Source organism: Otolemur garnettii, unplaced genomic scaffold (genome assembly GCF_000181295.1).
Source record: "Otolemur garnettii isolate 467f Iridium unplaced genomic scaffold, OtoGar3 scaffold00005, whole genome shotgun sequence".
NCBI classification, from domain to species: Eukaryota; Metazoa; Chordata; class Mammalia; order Primates; family Galagidae; genus Otolemur; species Otolemur garnettii.
In genome coordinates this window covers 5514571-5531536 of record NW_003852400.1, presented here as the reverse complement: position 1 = coordinate 5531536, position 16966 = coordinate 5514571, and the positions used below count along the sequence as shown (strand labels likewise).

The following is a 16966-nucleotide window of genomic DNA, read 5'->3' as shown; positions in this document are numbered from 1 at the left end:
AAAAACAAAGTCAATAGACTGTCTAGCACAGAAAGCATAGACCAGAGGCTGTGTAAATATTATTGTAATGGAGATGGTTCATTCCCTTGGCCTCATATCTCCACCTGGAGACACTTTAGTAACACTATAAGCCTCTTTTCCACCTGTCATTTCTAGGAGAAGAGGAGGAACATACTTGATAGGAAATTGAGAGAAAGAACTAGGCCTGTATCTCAGCTCCTGCTCGACCCCGCCCTAACCTGAATGCAGGATACATGTACCCTGACCTGCCCTCAGCAGCACATGGGAGGCCTGCAGTTATCCAGCTTTGTAGTGACCGAGGGGTGAATCTAACTGATTCAAGAATGAAACAATGGAGTACTAGCCTTGGTCAGTGATCTTAAGCAATAGTTCCCTATAAGCTGTATCAGATAATATTTGATCTCCATCTATTTACTTCTCAATTGGTTCCAAACTCAGGCAAGGTCAAGGGTGTTATTATATTGCTCTATAAAACCTCAAGTATATCTTTGAGGGCTCAGCACCCATAGCACAGTAGTTACAGCATTTGCCAAGTACACCAAGGCTGGCGGTTTCAAACCTGGCCTGAGCCTGCCAAACAACAGTGACAACTGCAACAAAAAAAACATCCAGGCATTGTGGTGGGTGCCTGTAGTCCCAGCTACTTGGGAGGCTGAGGCAAGAGAATTGCTTAAGCCCAGGAGTTGGAAGTTGCTGTGAGCTATGACACCACAGCACTCTACCGAGGGCAAAAAGTGAAATTCTGTCTCAAAAAAAAAAAAAAAGCATATCTTTGAGAAATATCATCCCAAGAAAGAGGTGGGACCATGTAACTCTAAAATTACTCTATATAGAGAATTCTGTGACTATGACTTTTCAGACACTTCTAGGACCTTCTAATGTAATGCCTCGTTGATATCTCGCATTCAATGAATCTAAAATTCTTTTTCTCTTCCTCCAAAACCAGCTACTCTCCCAACATTGCTGCACATCAAAAGTACCTCTGGCCTCACATTCATTGAGATTTAAAATGTTAAAGTTTCCAAAGGGTAGGGAAGTCAGAAATGTCCCTATTATTCCAAAGCAATATCTGCATCATGGAGTGGTGACCAAACTTAGCCCTGACCAAACTTAGCAAGAGTATAAAGAGAAAAAGCCAAGGTCAATACTGGAGTTGCAGCCAGAAAGCTGGGCAGCACAAGGAACCTATCACAAGGATAGAAAACTAACTCCCACAGAAAAGAGCCAGGAATGGCATGCCACAAAAGCCAAAAAATAGCATTTAAAAGAGAAGTAGAATCAAATGCAACTAAAAGAACAAAGAAGACAAGAAGTGAGCATAGGCGATTGGATTTGATGATCAAGAAATTTCTGGGATCTTGATGAGACCACGTTTGTAACGATGGACCTGAAAGAGAAAAACCATTTTATATTCAATTATTCAACTAATATTTATTGAGCATCTAGAGGTAGTTGAATTCAAAGCAGGTAAGGCACTGTCCCTATCTTCAAGATATGTATAGTCCAAGAGGAAAACAGAAAATGGGTCATTATAACAGAATAAGAAGTACCTCAGGGACTCTAGGAATAGGGAGGAAGGGCAACTAACCAGGGCTGAGGGAAAAGGCAAAAGATCAAAGGTAGCCTTTCTGGAAAAGATGACATCTGAGCTGGGTCTGAGCAGGGGGTGAATAAGGCAAGTAAAAAGAGAAAGGGTCCCTACACAGAGAGTACATGATGGGTAAAGGCATATGCCAGAGTGAGTGCTTTGCACTTGGGTAACAGAGAGTAACTCTGCATGGCTATAGCCAACAGCTACTGTGAGACCATGGAGCGTGAAACTGAGATGTAGTAAGGGGTTGAACATGAATGGCTTTGTGCAGCGTGTTAAAACTAATGGGGAGTCCAGGAAAGATTTTAACTAGGAATATGACATGAATATTTAGGATATGAGAAAGACAATTCTGATGGGCAAGTGAAAAATGAGTTGGGAGTTCAAGGTCAAGAGTAGATGCTAGAAGACGAATTAAGTAGCTTTGATAATAATGTCACTGATAGATGAGTGCCAGAGACAATAGAAAAGAGAAAAAAAGCAAGATCACAAGCTAAAAAGAAGAAAGAATATGGAGGAGGGACTAAAAGAGAGAAGCTAAAGACAATTTCAAAATTGTCTTTAGAACATTATGGCCCCAGCCCAACTTCCCAAATTTATATGTTATATAAATTTAGATTATGGTGCCATAGATTTAGAAACAGGATGTAAAAGAAAGAGAGCAATGGACAGGATATAGGAGAAAAAGAAGGTTAGAAGCAGGAAAAGATGTATTGGCTTGGGCTTTGGAACACCCAGGTAGAGACTGTTTAAGCAGTTTTTTAGTGTCTTGGTGGGCAGGTGGGAGGAGGTGTCAAGAAGTTCGACACACATAAAAGGAGAAAAATAAAATATTAGCTGAAGAAGGAAGCAATATTGAAAAATATTTTCTAGGAAAGGAATGCATTGAGCACATTTACAGACACAAAGGAATAAATCAATAGAAAGAAAGAAATTGAAGATGGAGCAAGGAAAGGCAGAGGAAAGAGCAGGGTGGGCAGTTCTCTCCTATTTAGTGTTATCCTATAGTGCAATAACCTTTATGTTTCAAAGGTTGTCTTTGTAGCATAAAACACAGACTCTGAGTTAACCGATAAACTGCTTCAGTGCAAATCACAAGCCACCTGACACAGATGGTAAACTGCTAAATTGAATCAAGCTCCATCAACCATCTCAGTGGAACACTGTATGGTACGGAAAGAAAAATACTTAGCAAGACAGGAAGCATGAGTCAGGAAAAAGTGATGAGTAGTGTGAGTCATACATTTAAGATCAGTAAAGAAGCTGGCTCTGCTCCTGGCTTCATTATTTCTGAGACTCTCACCCCAGCAGCTTCAACACTGCTCTACCAGCCTCCTTACTTAGCCTTCCACTCTACACACAGTTGGTCCCAGAACTCTGGTAATGTTTTAGTTCTCATGTGGATCCTTTCTTTTTCATTCCCTCAGTGCTATCCTAGTGCTCTCTCTTGGAGAAATCCTCTTTCACCTCCAGATTTCATCCAACTCCCTCAAAAAAGCCAGGGCAGGAGACGGAGGAAGGAAGAAGGGTGAAGGAGATAAAGAATGGCTTCTAAGTCTGTCATCGTGACTTGTGATGATCCCTCACTGCTCGCTGGTTAAAGCCTGTCTCCTGAGGGACACCCAATGCCTCAACCACATGGCCCCAACCCAACTTTCCAAATTTATATATTATTAAGATTAATCCCAACATAAATTCTCCATCATCCCTTTTTACAAATGAGACTTCTTAAAGATTAAGCAGCATGCCTAGGACACACAGCTAGTGACAGAACCAGCTACCCAGACTCCTCAATTTCCATGTGGCTGCCTCTTTCTGGGCGTAGTTTTTCATTTTATATATACTAAATCATTTTGCAAGGGTAGTTCCTGCTAAAATTAATGGAACATATACAATTTAAAAGTCATGAAAACTTTTGATCAAAATCACTTGTGAACTCTTTAACGTATATAGCATTACTGATTAAGGCTGAAGTGATGAAAGTGAGGTCTGTGGGTAGCGCAACCTTCTACCAAAAATAAACTGTTCCTAAAACAATTTTTAAATGTTTTGTTTCAACTGCTTTTTCACCCACACTGCAACTGGAGCCAACACACACATAGTTCCTTGATAGAGCAATGTGGTTTTGGAAACTTCCCTTATCTAAAGTCCACACACCACATGGCTACGGAACCTGGAACCACTGCTCTGGTGCAATAAGGTCAGACTGACCCCCAAGGTTATCAAAACATGAATTTGAAAAGTTATCAAGAATATGCTTTGGTTTTACAATTCCAAGTAATTTAATCAAACAGGCCTGAACCATCTGGTTTATCTACAACATGGTACTAGTTTTAACAGCTTTCTAGGTTTTCTGTTCCTCTATGTAAGATGAGCCATCAACACTGCAAATCTAAAGGTAACTTTATAACTGTTTTCAGAGCCAATTGCTATACGTCTTTTATAAACAAAAAGTCATAGTTGTTTAAAATGGAAGACAACACTCACATAATTAAACTAATCAAGCAATTTTACATTTTAAGACAACTACATTACTTCACTACATTAATTTAGACTTTCCAAATTCATCAACATAAGGCTTTTCTCTGTGTTGCTTGCCAAACTACACAGAAGGAAAAAAAAAAAAGAAAATAACCTTGTATTTTCACGGAAAATGGTCTTTGCCAACCCTCCCACTAGCTCTGAGTTTGGCCGGCAGTTTGACTGATAGTGTATGAGCCCTACCATCTGCTAAGCAGCATTTCCTAATAGTAAATGATACTAAGGAAAAAGGCTGCAAAACAGAACCTGACTTGTTTTTATGAGTTGATGTAACTGAACCTAAGAAACAAGACTACAGTTTATATGTGTTTTCCAAGTAAGTTCAAAATGTCTCCCATTACAAATTGCTGTTTTCAATTATTCCTTCAAAACATTAGGCAGCTTATATGTACAAATCTCAATTTACTTTAAAAACTAACACTTCCAAAAATTTAAAATAATGTTCAAAACAAATTCACATTGCATTTTTGTTTAGTCCCTGGGAACTAGTTGACCAGAAAAGTCACCAAATTAAATGCATTTAAAAATGATTTAAAGGCTTGGCACCCGTAGCAAAGTGGTTATGCTGCCAGCCACATACACTGAGGCTGGTGGATTTGAACCAGCCTGAGCCAGCTAAACAACAATGACAACTGCAACAAAAAATTGCTGGACATTGTGGTGGGCACTTGTAGTCCCAGCTACTTGGGAGGCTGAGGCAAGAGAATTGCTTAAGCCCAAGAGTCTGAGGTTGCTGTGAGCTGTGACACCACAGCACTCTACCAAGGGTGACTAGTGAAACTCTGTCTCAAAAAAATAAAATAAAATAAAAATGATTTAAAAAATTAATTTTATGAATCTGTTACATTAATATATAACAAACCCAGCCAATATTAGAACTATTAACTTTTAGGTTTTAGGCTTATATATTATTATATAAATCCACTTTCTTATTACCTGTCCATTTTAAGAGAACATCCTCCACATTATTTGGGAAAACTTGGAGGATATCTCTAAAAATTATCCTGTGGTTTCATGCCATATCAAAATCTAGCAATTTTTTTTTCTTTTTTTTTGCAGTTTTTGGCCGGGGCTGGGTTTGAACCTGCCACCTCCAGCATATGGGGCCAGTGCCCTACTCTTTTGAGCCACAGGCACCGCCCAAGATCTAGCAATTTTAAAAAGAAAAAAGCCTGTATTTTTAAGAGTAGAACAACTAAACAGATGTAAAAAGGTTGCTAATTATTGCTTTTTGTCTCACCAGTAAAATGTTTATAAATATTCCATTTCTTTAGAATTCTCCAAGAGGAAAAAGATATAGAAGTTAAAGTTTAGCAAAGGACATAGGAAAACCAGATTCTGGTCCCAGTTTTGTAATTGTCTGACTTTGGGAATGTCCTCTTGTAAAATGTAAAACCATAGCACAAAAATTTCTAAGTTCTCTTCTAGCTTATGGTTTTAACACTTTGGCAAGCTATGAATCTGAGCCCCAAAGGGCTCAATTTCACTTTCCATGGGAGTGAAGATGGGAGAAATCAGGATGAAAAAAGGCACTGGAAGCATGGTCACAACCCATAATAATGGTATCAGAAAGTAATGCTTAAAATGCAAAAACTAAGCATGATATTCATTGCTCTGAGGAACATTCCCCAGGAATTCTACGTGTTTCCCATATTCCAAAATAAGATTTTCCAAACTAAATCTACAGCTTTGATTAACCCAACATAAACTCTTTCCTATTAGACTAGGATTTGGTGAGGAGATAAGAATGAGGAAGTTTTAAAGAAGGCCTCTTAGTAATAAAAATAAAGCTGGAAGCATCACTTTACCAGACTTCAGGTTGTATTACAAGTCCACATTGATCAAAATAGCATGCATGGTATTGGCACAAAAATAGAGACATAGACATATGTAACAGAATAGAAAACCAAGAGATGAAACCAGTTTCCTATCACTATCTGATTGTCAATAAACCAAACAAAAGCATACACTGAAGAAAAGAATCCTTATTCAACAAATTTTGAGAGAACTGGATAACTATATGTAAAAGATTGAAACTAGACCCACACCTTTCACCACATACAAAAATTGACTCAAGATGGATAAAAGATTCAAATCTAAGACATGAGATGATAAAAATCCTAGAAGAAAACATGGGGAAAACTCTTATGGCTATTGACCTAGGGGGAGATTTTATGAAGAAAACTTCAGTGTCAATCACAACAACAACAAAAATAAACAAATGAAACTTAACCTTAAAACCAGTTAAGAACACAACAATTAAAGCAATTAGACAACCTACAGAAGGGGAAAAGATATTTACATGATAGGAATCTGACAAAGGATTGATAACTAGAATCTACAGAGAACTCAAATTAATCAACAAAAAAAGAGCTAACAATCACATCTATCACTGGGCAAGAGACATGAACAGAAACTTCTGTGAAGAAGACAGAACAAATGGCTAACAAACATGAAAAAATGCTCAATCCATCATCATAAAAAAAGAAAAAAGAAAAAATTCTCACCATCCCTAATCATTAGAGAAATGCAAATCAAAACCACCCTGGGATATCACCTAACCCCAGTGAGAATAGTCCACATCACAAAGTCCCAAAGCTGCAGATGTTGGCAAGGATGCAGAGAGAAGGGAACAATTTTCACCCTGAGCAAGAGTGAGATGCTGTCTCTAAAAACAGCCAGGTGCTGTGACAGGTGCCTGTAGTCCCAGCTACTCAAGAGGCTGAGGCAAGAGATTCACTTGAGTTCAAGAGTTTGAGGTTGCTGTGAACTACAATGCCACAGCACTCAACCCAAGGGTTTCTGAGTGAGACTCTGCTTCAAAAAAAAGAGAGAGAGAGAGAGAGAAGAAGGGAACACATTTACACTATTGGTGGGACTGCAAACTAAAATAGCCTCTTTAGAAAGGAGGAGAATCCTCAAAGAACTCAAAATAGACCTTCTATTTGATCCCTCAATCCTCTACCCAGAAGACAAAAAATCATTTTTTCATAAGACATTTGCATGAAACTGTTTATTGCAGCTCAATTTACAATCCCCAAGATGTGGAAACAAACTAAATGCCCCTTAACCCAGGAATGGATTAATAAACTGTGGTATATGTATACCATGGAATACTATTCATCCATTAAAAAAATGGAGACTTTACTTCTTTTGTATTAACCTGGATGGAGTTGAAACACATTCTTCTTAGTAAAGTATCATAAGAATGGAGAAGCAAGAATCCTATGTACTCAATACTAATGTGAAGCCAGTAGATAATGTAATACACACCCACATAAGAGAAAAAAATCAATTCAATTCAAGATGGGGGTGGGAAGAGAGAAGGAGGGAGGGGAGAGAGGGGAGCATGAAGGGGCATGGGCATGCTCCCACTTAACGGGCACAATGTGGGCATATACGGGACACCTCCTGAGGGTGGAACACAACTACAACAGTGACTATATCTAACAAATACAAAACATTGTAACCTAGTTCTTTGTACCTTCAACTAAAACTGAAATAAAAAGAAAAAAAGATCAAAAGCCAAGAGGACCAAAATTGCTCAAGTTCATATTGCTAGTAAGTGGCTGAGGCAAGACTTAAACCCAGTCCTCTTAGGCCCTGGATGATATAAGAGAAGGTTTGCTGACTGTGGATGCTGTGGTTCTTTATTGTTGGCCTTTTTAGTCTTTCTGAATTATTCACCATAAGGATTTGGGGGAGGGAAGGGCATTAGACCACAGTTCAGCTGCAGCACTGATGCACTGATTTATTAAACATTCACTTTCATCTCGTGTGCTGTGACTACTCCTTTGTTGTGCCTTGCTTTTTAACTGCAACCCAACTAACAGCTTTTCTGACAAGGAGGAATGTCCTTTTAAATAATGACTGATGACTGGCAGTTCAAATCAATATCCAATGAGGCAGACTCTGCTGATTAATTCCTCCAAAATCCTCCTAGCAGTTAGACGTGGCCTTATGACAAAGTTATAGTCTAAAACATAATCAGTGAAAGTCTTGACTGTACGGACTTGGGGAAACTTTGCCTTTACTAATAAACAAGGATCAACAATCATGCTGCCTTTTACCACTATGCATTCCCCCTTTTCTGGCCTGGTAAGTGAACGTGAGACTGTAGGTAGAATATTTATACTGAGACAACAGCAAGGAGACCATCAGGAATGTGGAGTAAAAAGAGACAAAGACTTCATTTTTATTAGCACTGTGGGTGACCAGCCTTGGACGGCCTTCATCTGCACTGTGGATAATACATGCACATAAGGCAAAAAAGCCCTTACTTCTTTATGTCTTACCATCAGTCATATTCTTATATTGCTAAGTGAAGGTTGTACTTACTAATACGTTTGAGAATTACCAGAAGAAAAGATCATAAAGATGGTTTGTCCTTAAAAAATGTGAAGCCTAAATTTTTCCAAAAACCTTATACATTTACTTTTCTGTTCCAACCAACACTGGAATATGTTTATAGTTATTGAAAGCTTATCTTTTATGCCTATTCATCAATAATGTTTAGACGTTTGACTTTCACAAACAAAAAGAAAGACCAGGGGAAAACACTGATGCTTTTTTATACATCTATGCCTTCTTCCTTAATGTTGAATTGGGATATCATAGGGTAATTCCTTTTTTATTGATAGAAATTGTACATATTTGGGGGGGGGTACATGTAATATTTTAATACACGCATATAATGTGTAATGATCAAATCAAGGTAATTGGGAGTGCTATCCATCACCTCAAACATTTATCTTTTATGTTAGCTTTCCAAGTCTTCTTTTGTAGCTATTTTGAACTATATAACAAATTATTGTTAACTAGTCACCCTGCTGTACAATCAAACACTAGGTCTTATTCCTTCTACCTAACTCTATTTTTGTACTCATTAACCAATCTATTTCCATCTGCCCCTCTCTCCTACCCTTCCTAGGCTCTGGTCTACTCTATCTCCACCAAATTCATTTTTATAGCTCCCACATGAGTAAAAACATGTAATATTTGTCTTTCCGCTCGTGACTTATTTCACTTAATATAATGACCTCCAGTTCCATTCATGTTGCTGAAAATGACAGGATTTCCTTCTTTTTATGGCTGAATAATATTCCATTGAGTTTATGTACCACATTTTCTTTATTTATTCATCTGTTGATGGAAATTTAAGTTGCTAGACACTCTTGGATATTGTGAATAGTTCTGCAATAAAAATGAGAGTGCAAGAATCTCTTCAATATATTGATTTCCCCCCTTTTTGATATATCCTCAGCAGTGGGATTGCTGGATCATACAGTAGTTCTAGTTTTAGTTTTCTGAGGAAACTCCACACTGTTTTCCCCAGTGGTTCTACTAATTTATATTCCCATCAACAGTGTACAAGCATTCCCCTTTCTCCACAACCTCAGTAGCATCTAATATTTTTGTCTTTTTGATAGAAATCATTTTAACTGGAGTAAGATAATAATTCACTATACTTCTGATTTATATTTCCCTGATGATTAGTAATGTTAAACAGTTTTTTAATCTACCTGTTGGCCATCTATATGTCTTCTTTTGAGAAACATCTACTTAAATCTTTTGCTTATTTTTAATCAAATTATTTAGGAACTTTTGCAATTGAGTTTTTTGAGTTCCTTATAGATTCTGGTTGTTAATCCCTTGTCAGGTGGACAGTATGCAAATATTTCACCCCATTATGTAGGTGGTCTCTTCATTTTGCTGATTGTTTCCTTTGTTGGACCAAAGCTCTTCAGCTTAATGTAATCTCATTTGTCTATTTTTGCTTTGGTTACCTATTCTTTAGAAGTCTTACACAAAAAAATCTTAGTCCCAACTGATATCATGAAGCATTTCCCTAATGTTTTCTTCTAGTAGTTTAGAGACTTAGATTTAAGTTCTTAATCCATTTTGATTTTTTATATATAGTAGAGCCAGGAATATAGTGGTTTCATTTTTTTGTATATTGTTATCCAGTTTTCCCAGCACCATTTATTAAACAGATTGCTTTCTTGGTGTATTTTCTTGGTGCCATTGTAAAAAATATGAGTTTGCTGCAAGTATATATATTTGCTAGTACCATAGTATTTTGGTTACTACAGCTTTGTAGGATATTTTGAAGATAGGTAGTATGATGCTTGAAATTTTGTTCTTTTTGCTCAGGATTGCTTTGGCTATTCAGGGTCTTTGGGATTCAACATAAATTTTAGGACTGTTCTTTCTATTTCTGTGAAGAATGTCATTGGTATTTTGATAGAGATTACATCAAATCTGTAGATCACCTTCAAAAGTACTGACATTATGTCCAGGCATGGTGGCTCACGCCTGTAATCCTCATACTCCAGGAGGCCAAGGCAGGTGGATTGCTTGAGCTCAGGGGTTCAAGACTAGCCTGAGCAACAGTGAGATCCTGTCTCTACTAAAAATAGAAAAACTAGCCAGGCATTGTGGCAGGTGCCCGTAGTCCCAAGCTACTTGGGAGGACAAGGCAAGGGGATTGCTTGAGACCAAGAGTTAGAGGTTGCTGTGAGCTATGTCACCATGACACTTTACCTGTGGTGACCAAGTGAGACTCTGTCTCAAGAAAAAAAAAAAAAAAGAGTACTGACATTTTAATAATATTGATTTTCCAATCCATAGTGTGAGATATCTTTCCTTCTTTGTATGTATCCTCTTCAATTTCGTTTTTTTATTATTTTCTTATTTTTACATATACATGTGATTATTAGGTTTCCACTTTTTGCCTTCACAGAATTAAAAAGGCTTAAAATTTAACAACAGTAACAACATTTAAGACAAAAACCTCATAAAGAATGAGTAAAGATAAATACATTCAGAAAAGAAATCAGATGATTGCTGCAACGAAGTATTAAGCGATAACAATAATAGTAATGCAAAGAAAGTAACATTTATATTGTCAAATAAGAGTATGACTATTACAGAATGCTTTGACTCTGAGGTTCAGTATAGAGTCATCACTTAACTTCTTATTATTTTTTTTCCAAAGTCTCAAAAAATAGACAACTAATATTTATAAATAAAAATAAAAGATAATTTCAAAAAAACAGATCATGCTGCATCTTATAGACAATGGAAAAAGAAGAAATACTTCAAAATCATTCTGCTTAATCTGGATAGACCCGATATTAAAATTGGAAAAAATATATTATTATAAAGGGAAATTACAAACGTAATTCACTTTTAAATGAGGATGCAGTATCCTGTATCCTAAACAACACACTAACAAGTTGAAGTAAAAATTAATGTTAAAGTAATGTACTTTAGTCAAAATCGAATCCAATTTATGTGAGAATTAGTCACTATTTTCTTTTTTTCTTCTTCTTCTTTTTTGTTCCATAGTGGGGGATTTCTTTCCTTCTTTGTCTGTCTCCTCTTCAATTTCTTTCATCAGTGTTTCATAGTTTTTCTTGTACAGATAGTTTGTTTCTTTGGTTAAATTTATTCCTAAATTTATTCCACATCTATGGTGCATCTTACAAGGGTACATGTGAAATTCACTAGGTGTAGAATATAAATGTCTCAACACAGTAACTAAGAAAATGCCATGAAGGCTATGTTAACCAGTTTGATGAAAACATTTCAAATTGTATATAAAACCAGCACATTGTACCCCATGATTGCATTAATGTACACAACTACAATTTAATAAATTGAGATTGCTTTCTTAATTTCTTTTTCAGATTGTTTGCTATTGGCAAGTGCTACTGATTTTAGTATGCTTATTTTGTACCTTGTACCTTTACTAAATGTACCAACCCTAAGAGGTTTTTGGTGGAGTTTAGGTTTTTCTAAATATAGTATCATGTATTCTGTGAACAAATAATGACGTCTTCCTTTACAATGTGGATGCCTTTTATTTCTTTCTCTTGCCTAGTTTCTCTGGGCAAGGACTTCCAGTACTACCAGTACTATTTTAAATAAATGGGATACAAGTGGACATTGTTATCTTGTTCCATATCACTAAGAAAAGGCTTTCAATTTTTCCCTGTTTGGTAAAATGTTACATGTGGATATGTCATATATGCCTTATATTATTTTAAGGTATGCTCCTTCTATACCCAATTTGTTGAGAATTTTTATCATAAAAGGATGTTAAGTCTTATTGAATGCTTTTTTAGAAGTTATTGAAATGATACATATTTTTGTACTTGATTTTGTTAATGTAATGCATTACATTTATTGATTTGTGCAGTTGAACCATCTTCACCTCCCTAATATGAATCACTCTTGATCACAGTGAATCACCTTTTTACTATGTTGTTGTATTTGGTTTGCCAGTATTTTTGCTGAGCATATTTGCATCAATGTTAATCAAGGATTTTGGAATTCTGAAATAGTTTCAGTAGAACTGGTATTAATTCTTTAAATCTTTGGTACAATTCAGCAGTGATGCCATCAAGTCCTGGGCTTCTCTTTGATGGGAGACTTTTTATCACTGCTTTAATCTCATTGTTCATTATTGGTTTGTTCAGGTTTTCTATTACTTTGTGGTTCAATCTTGGTGCATCGAGGAATTTATCCAGGTTTTTTAATTTGTTGGCATATAACTATATCATAGTCTCTGATGATCCTTTGTATTTCTGTGGTATTAGTTGTAATACCTTCTTTTTTTCATTTCTCATTTTATTTATTTGAGTCTTTTTTTTTTCCTTAGTTTAGCTTAAGGTTTATTGATACTGTTTATCTGTTTTATTTCTTTTTTTGCATTTTTTTGGCCGGGGCTGGGTTTGAACCCCCACCTCCGACATATGGGGCCGACACCCAACTCCTTTGAGCCACAGGTACTACCCAATACTGTTTATCTTTTAAAAAACTTATTTTTCGTTTTGTTGATTTTTTGTATTGTTTTGCTTTTGCTCTCAATTTCATTTATTTTGCCCTAAACTTTATTAGTTCTTTCCTTCCACTCAGTTTTGGTTTGGTTTATTCTTCCTTTTCTGATTCCTTGAGGTATACCATTAGATTGTTTATTTGAAATCTTTCCCTTTTTTCTTTTTCTTATTTTTGAGACAGAGTGTCTGTCTTCCCAGATGGAATGCAGTGGCATCATTGTAGCTCACTGTAACCCCTCAAAAAGAGGTTTGCTCTTTTGAGGCTAATCTCTATATCTCATAGGCATTCCTCAATCCTTTTCATTTGTTTCCCCCTCTGACTGTTAGCCTGTCTTTAAGGTCACTGATTCTTTTCCTTCTGCTTTATCTATTCTACTACTGTAAGCTCCTAATGCATTTTTTATTTTAACAAATATATTTCTTAGTTTCAGGATTGGGGGGGTTATAATTATTTCAAAATCTTTGTTAAATTTCTCTGATAAATTTATAAATTGCTTTTGTGTGCTATCTTGGAGTTTGCTGAGTTTCCTTGCCACTGCTTTTGAATTCTCAATCTGAGAGCTCATTCACATATCACCATCATTAATGTCAGTTACTACCTCCTTGCTTTATCTGTTTGGGAAGGTCATGGTTCCTTGTTTCCTGTTATTCCTTGTGGACATACATCTATGGCTTCACATTGAAGGATTATTTATTCTAGTTTTCATTATCTGGCTTGTTTTGGTCTTTCTAGGGTATTTGCTTAGATGTGTTATTTATAGTTTTCCTATTGAGTCCCCTTAATCCTAGATTGCTACCACTTTCTTATCACTAGATGTTGCCTTAAACCTAGCTTTGCCTTGGTTCTCACAAACATCCAGAATGTTGCCCATTCCAGATAGTGTGTTTGGGGGGTATCACAAAGGGGATACCCCTGCTGTGTGGGAAAGCAGAGGACCGATGGTGTGTGCCTACTATAGAGTGGTTCTTTTAAACAACCACTCCAATTTGGTGTTTTCTTTAGCTGAGTAAAGAACAGAATTTCATAGGCTGGGGTTGCGGGTCCCACCTTTCTGTCCTTAACTATTCTCAGGAGTATTTCTCATATAAGCCTTCGTGATGCTTCCTGTGATGCTTCCAGTCCCTTAGCCAGAATGATTTTCCTATGAAGGAACCCAAGATGAGAGAGAAGCTGGCTGTCTGCTGCAATCTCACTTTTTCCAGTGTAAAAACCATAAGTCTGGATAGAATTTACCACGTGGTACCTTTTAGACTGGAAGAAGGGCATCACAAATAGAAAAGTCTGCTTCTTTTACTACCCACTTGGAGTTTTTCATTTCTTTATAGCTTCAAGGATCAACTCAGCCTTAAATCTGAGTTCTAGAATATCGCTTGTGATAATCTTGGTGCTGGCTTTCTACGGGGGAGAGTAAAGCCAAATTGCTTCTATTCTATTCTGCCAGTGTGGTGATATCACTCCTTCAATCAATTCAGTAATTTATTAAAATGATATATTCATTCACTTGATAAATATTTTATATACGCTTATATAATAATATTTTGATATATGCTTTATAAATCAAGGAACATAATCCTAGACATCCAGGAGCCCAAGAAGAGGACATCTGCCCAAATCCAAATCCTATGCTATAGAGAGGACACAATGAGAAGAACACAGCAGAACCATGGCTTTAGTCTTTCTAACAAAAAATGCATAACATGAAACATAAAACAAGCCCAAACTGAGAGATATTCTACAATAAAACTTCACGAATCTTCATATCAAGGTCATGAAAATTAAAGAAACACGAAGAAACTGTTCCAGACTGAAGGAGATTAAGGAGATGTGATAACCAATTGCGTCATGTGATCTAGACTGGGTCCTTTGGCTAAAACGTTATTCGAACCACTGAAGAAACCTGAATTTGGGGGATTTTGATAGTTGACTGTAATAAAAATGCCCTGGTTTATAGTAAATACATCAACATTATTCACGGGTGATGAGGCATCACAGTGGCAATTTTCAAATTGTTCAAGAAAAAGTCTTCATCCTGTACTTACAACTTTTATATAACTTTGAGAATGTCAAAAATAAATTATACATGCTAGATAAAATATTATTGGCTAGTTAAAGCAAAAACAACAAATTATATCAGAGTTTATAAATTTTTTTTTTTGAGACAGAGCCTCAAGCTATCCCCCTGGGTAGAGTGCTGTGGCATCACTGCTACAGCAACCTCCAACCCCTGGGCTCAAGCGAGTCTCCTGCCTCAGCCTCCCAAGTAGCTGGGACCACAGGCGCCCGCCACAACGCCTGGCTATTTTTTGGTTACAGCCATCATTGTTGTTTTGGCGGGCCCAGGCTGGATTCAAACCTGCCACCTTAGGTGTATGTGGTGGGCGCTTTAGCCACTTGAGCCACAGGCACCGAGCCCAGAGTTTATAAATGTATAGAAACAAAATGTATACCGATAATAGAAAAAAGCAAAGGACAGAGAAAATTAAGTCATACTTTATGTTCTTATATGTAAAGTGGCATAAAATTATTTGTAGGTTATATGCAATATCATAAGGATAACCCCTAGACCAGCCAGTGATAAAGTAGATAAAGGAAAATTTGCAGTCAAAAGCATAGGGATTCACAGGGGGAAAAAATATCAGCTGCATAGGTGTAGGAAATGTGTGGTGCAATTTAGAAAAACAACTAAGAATGACATATTAATAGTTTTAATATGACATAAAAACAAATAATTAGGGCAACAATAATAGACTTTATTGCATAAAATTTTTAAATTTCTATTATCCAAAGACTCCACAGGCAAAACTGAAAGCAAACATTAAGTGTGGGGGGAAAAAATCTCCAAATATATCCCTGACAAAGGGCTAATACTGTCGATAAATAAAGACCTAGTATGAATCAGTAAGAAAATTGTAGAAATTACAATTAAAGAACAGACAAAATATGAGCAGATAATTTCTAAAGAAGGAAATAATGGGCAAAAATATCCTTATCCTAACCCCATGTAATACATAAAGAGCAAGATTATATTATGTAATACATACAGAATTCATACAAACCTGTGCTATTGCTCTGTCAGGTAACTGTGAAATGTCAAATTCTTGAGTGCCATCTTCAAAAGGAATTTTAGAAGTGCTTTTGTCCAAAGATAAGAATATATCTATAGTAGCAATTTTTAATTTTAACTTATCTTTCCATTGTTTCAGTTGAAATTCATGTTGTAACAGCTGCAATGAAAATAATTTTAAAATTTCATGGAATTTTTGTAAAGTTCAAATGAGATGATAGATATAAAGCACAGTGCTTGACATAATGACAGCACCAACTAAACATTATCATCATCATTATTACATTTTAATTTTCCATATACATGTTTAATATTTTCTGAAGCACCAAAGCACTCCTGAGCTCCAGTGATCCTCCTGCCTCAGCCTTCCAGGGTGCCCAAGTTACAGGTGTGAGCCATCATACCTGGCCTACTCATCCTCTTTTATAAATGAGGAAGCTGAGGCCTACGAAGTCAAGGTTCTGGGCCTGATAGAAATGGTATTTGGTGCATGGAACAGAGGTGATTAAAATAGAACTAACAAAAACTGGAGTCAGGAAGAAAGTACTAGGGACTTGCCTGACTTATTACTACAGGAAGTCCCCTTTCTTTTTTTTTTTTTTTTTTGAGACAGACTCTCAGGCTGTTGCCCTGAGTAGAATGCCATGGCATCACAGCTCACGGCAACCTCTAACTCTTGGGCTTAAGCAATTCTGCTGCCTCAGCCTCCGAAGTAGCTGAGATTAAGGAAGTCCCCATTTTAATTTTTGATACATTCCTAAAAACTGTGTAATAAATAGCTCTATAGCTAATAAGTATTTCATTCATAAATATACATATACTCAATACTAGTGTGGCTCGGTGCCTGTGGCTCAAGTGGCTAAGGCACCAGCCACGTACACCTAAGGTGGCGGGTTCGAATCCCC

The 16966-nt window shown here is 36.6% G+C and overlaps 1 protein-coding gene across 1 annotated transcript in view; it reads right to left on the bottom strand.

Moving 5' to 3' along the window:
• FBXL13 (F-box and leucine rich repeat protein 13) overlaps positions 1 to 16966 on the bottom strand; it is a 191956-nt gene that overhangs the window by 166490 nt on the left and 8500 nt on the right. The window contains exon 4 of the mRNA XM_023507424.1: positions 16054 to 16215. Within this exon, the coding sequence (XP_023363192.1) occupies positions 16054 to 16215 (162 nt within the window). The remainder of the gene's footprint in view (positions 1 to 16053; positions 16216 to 16966) is intronic.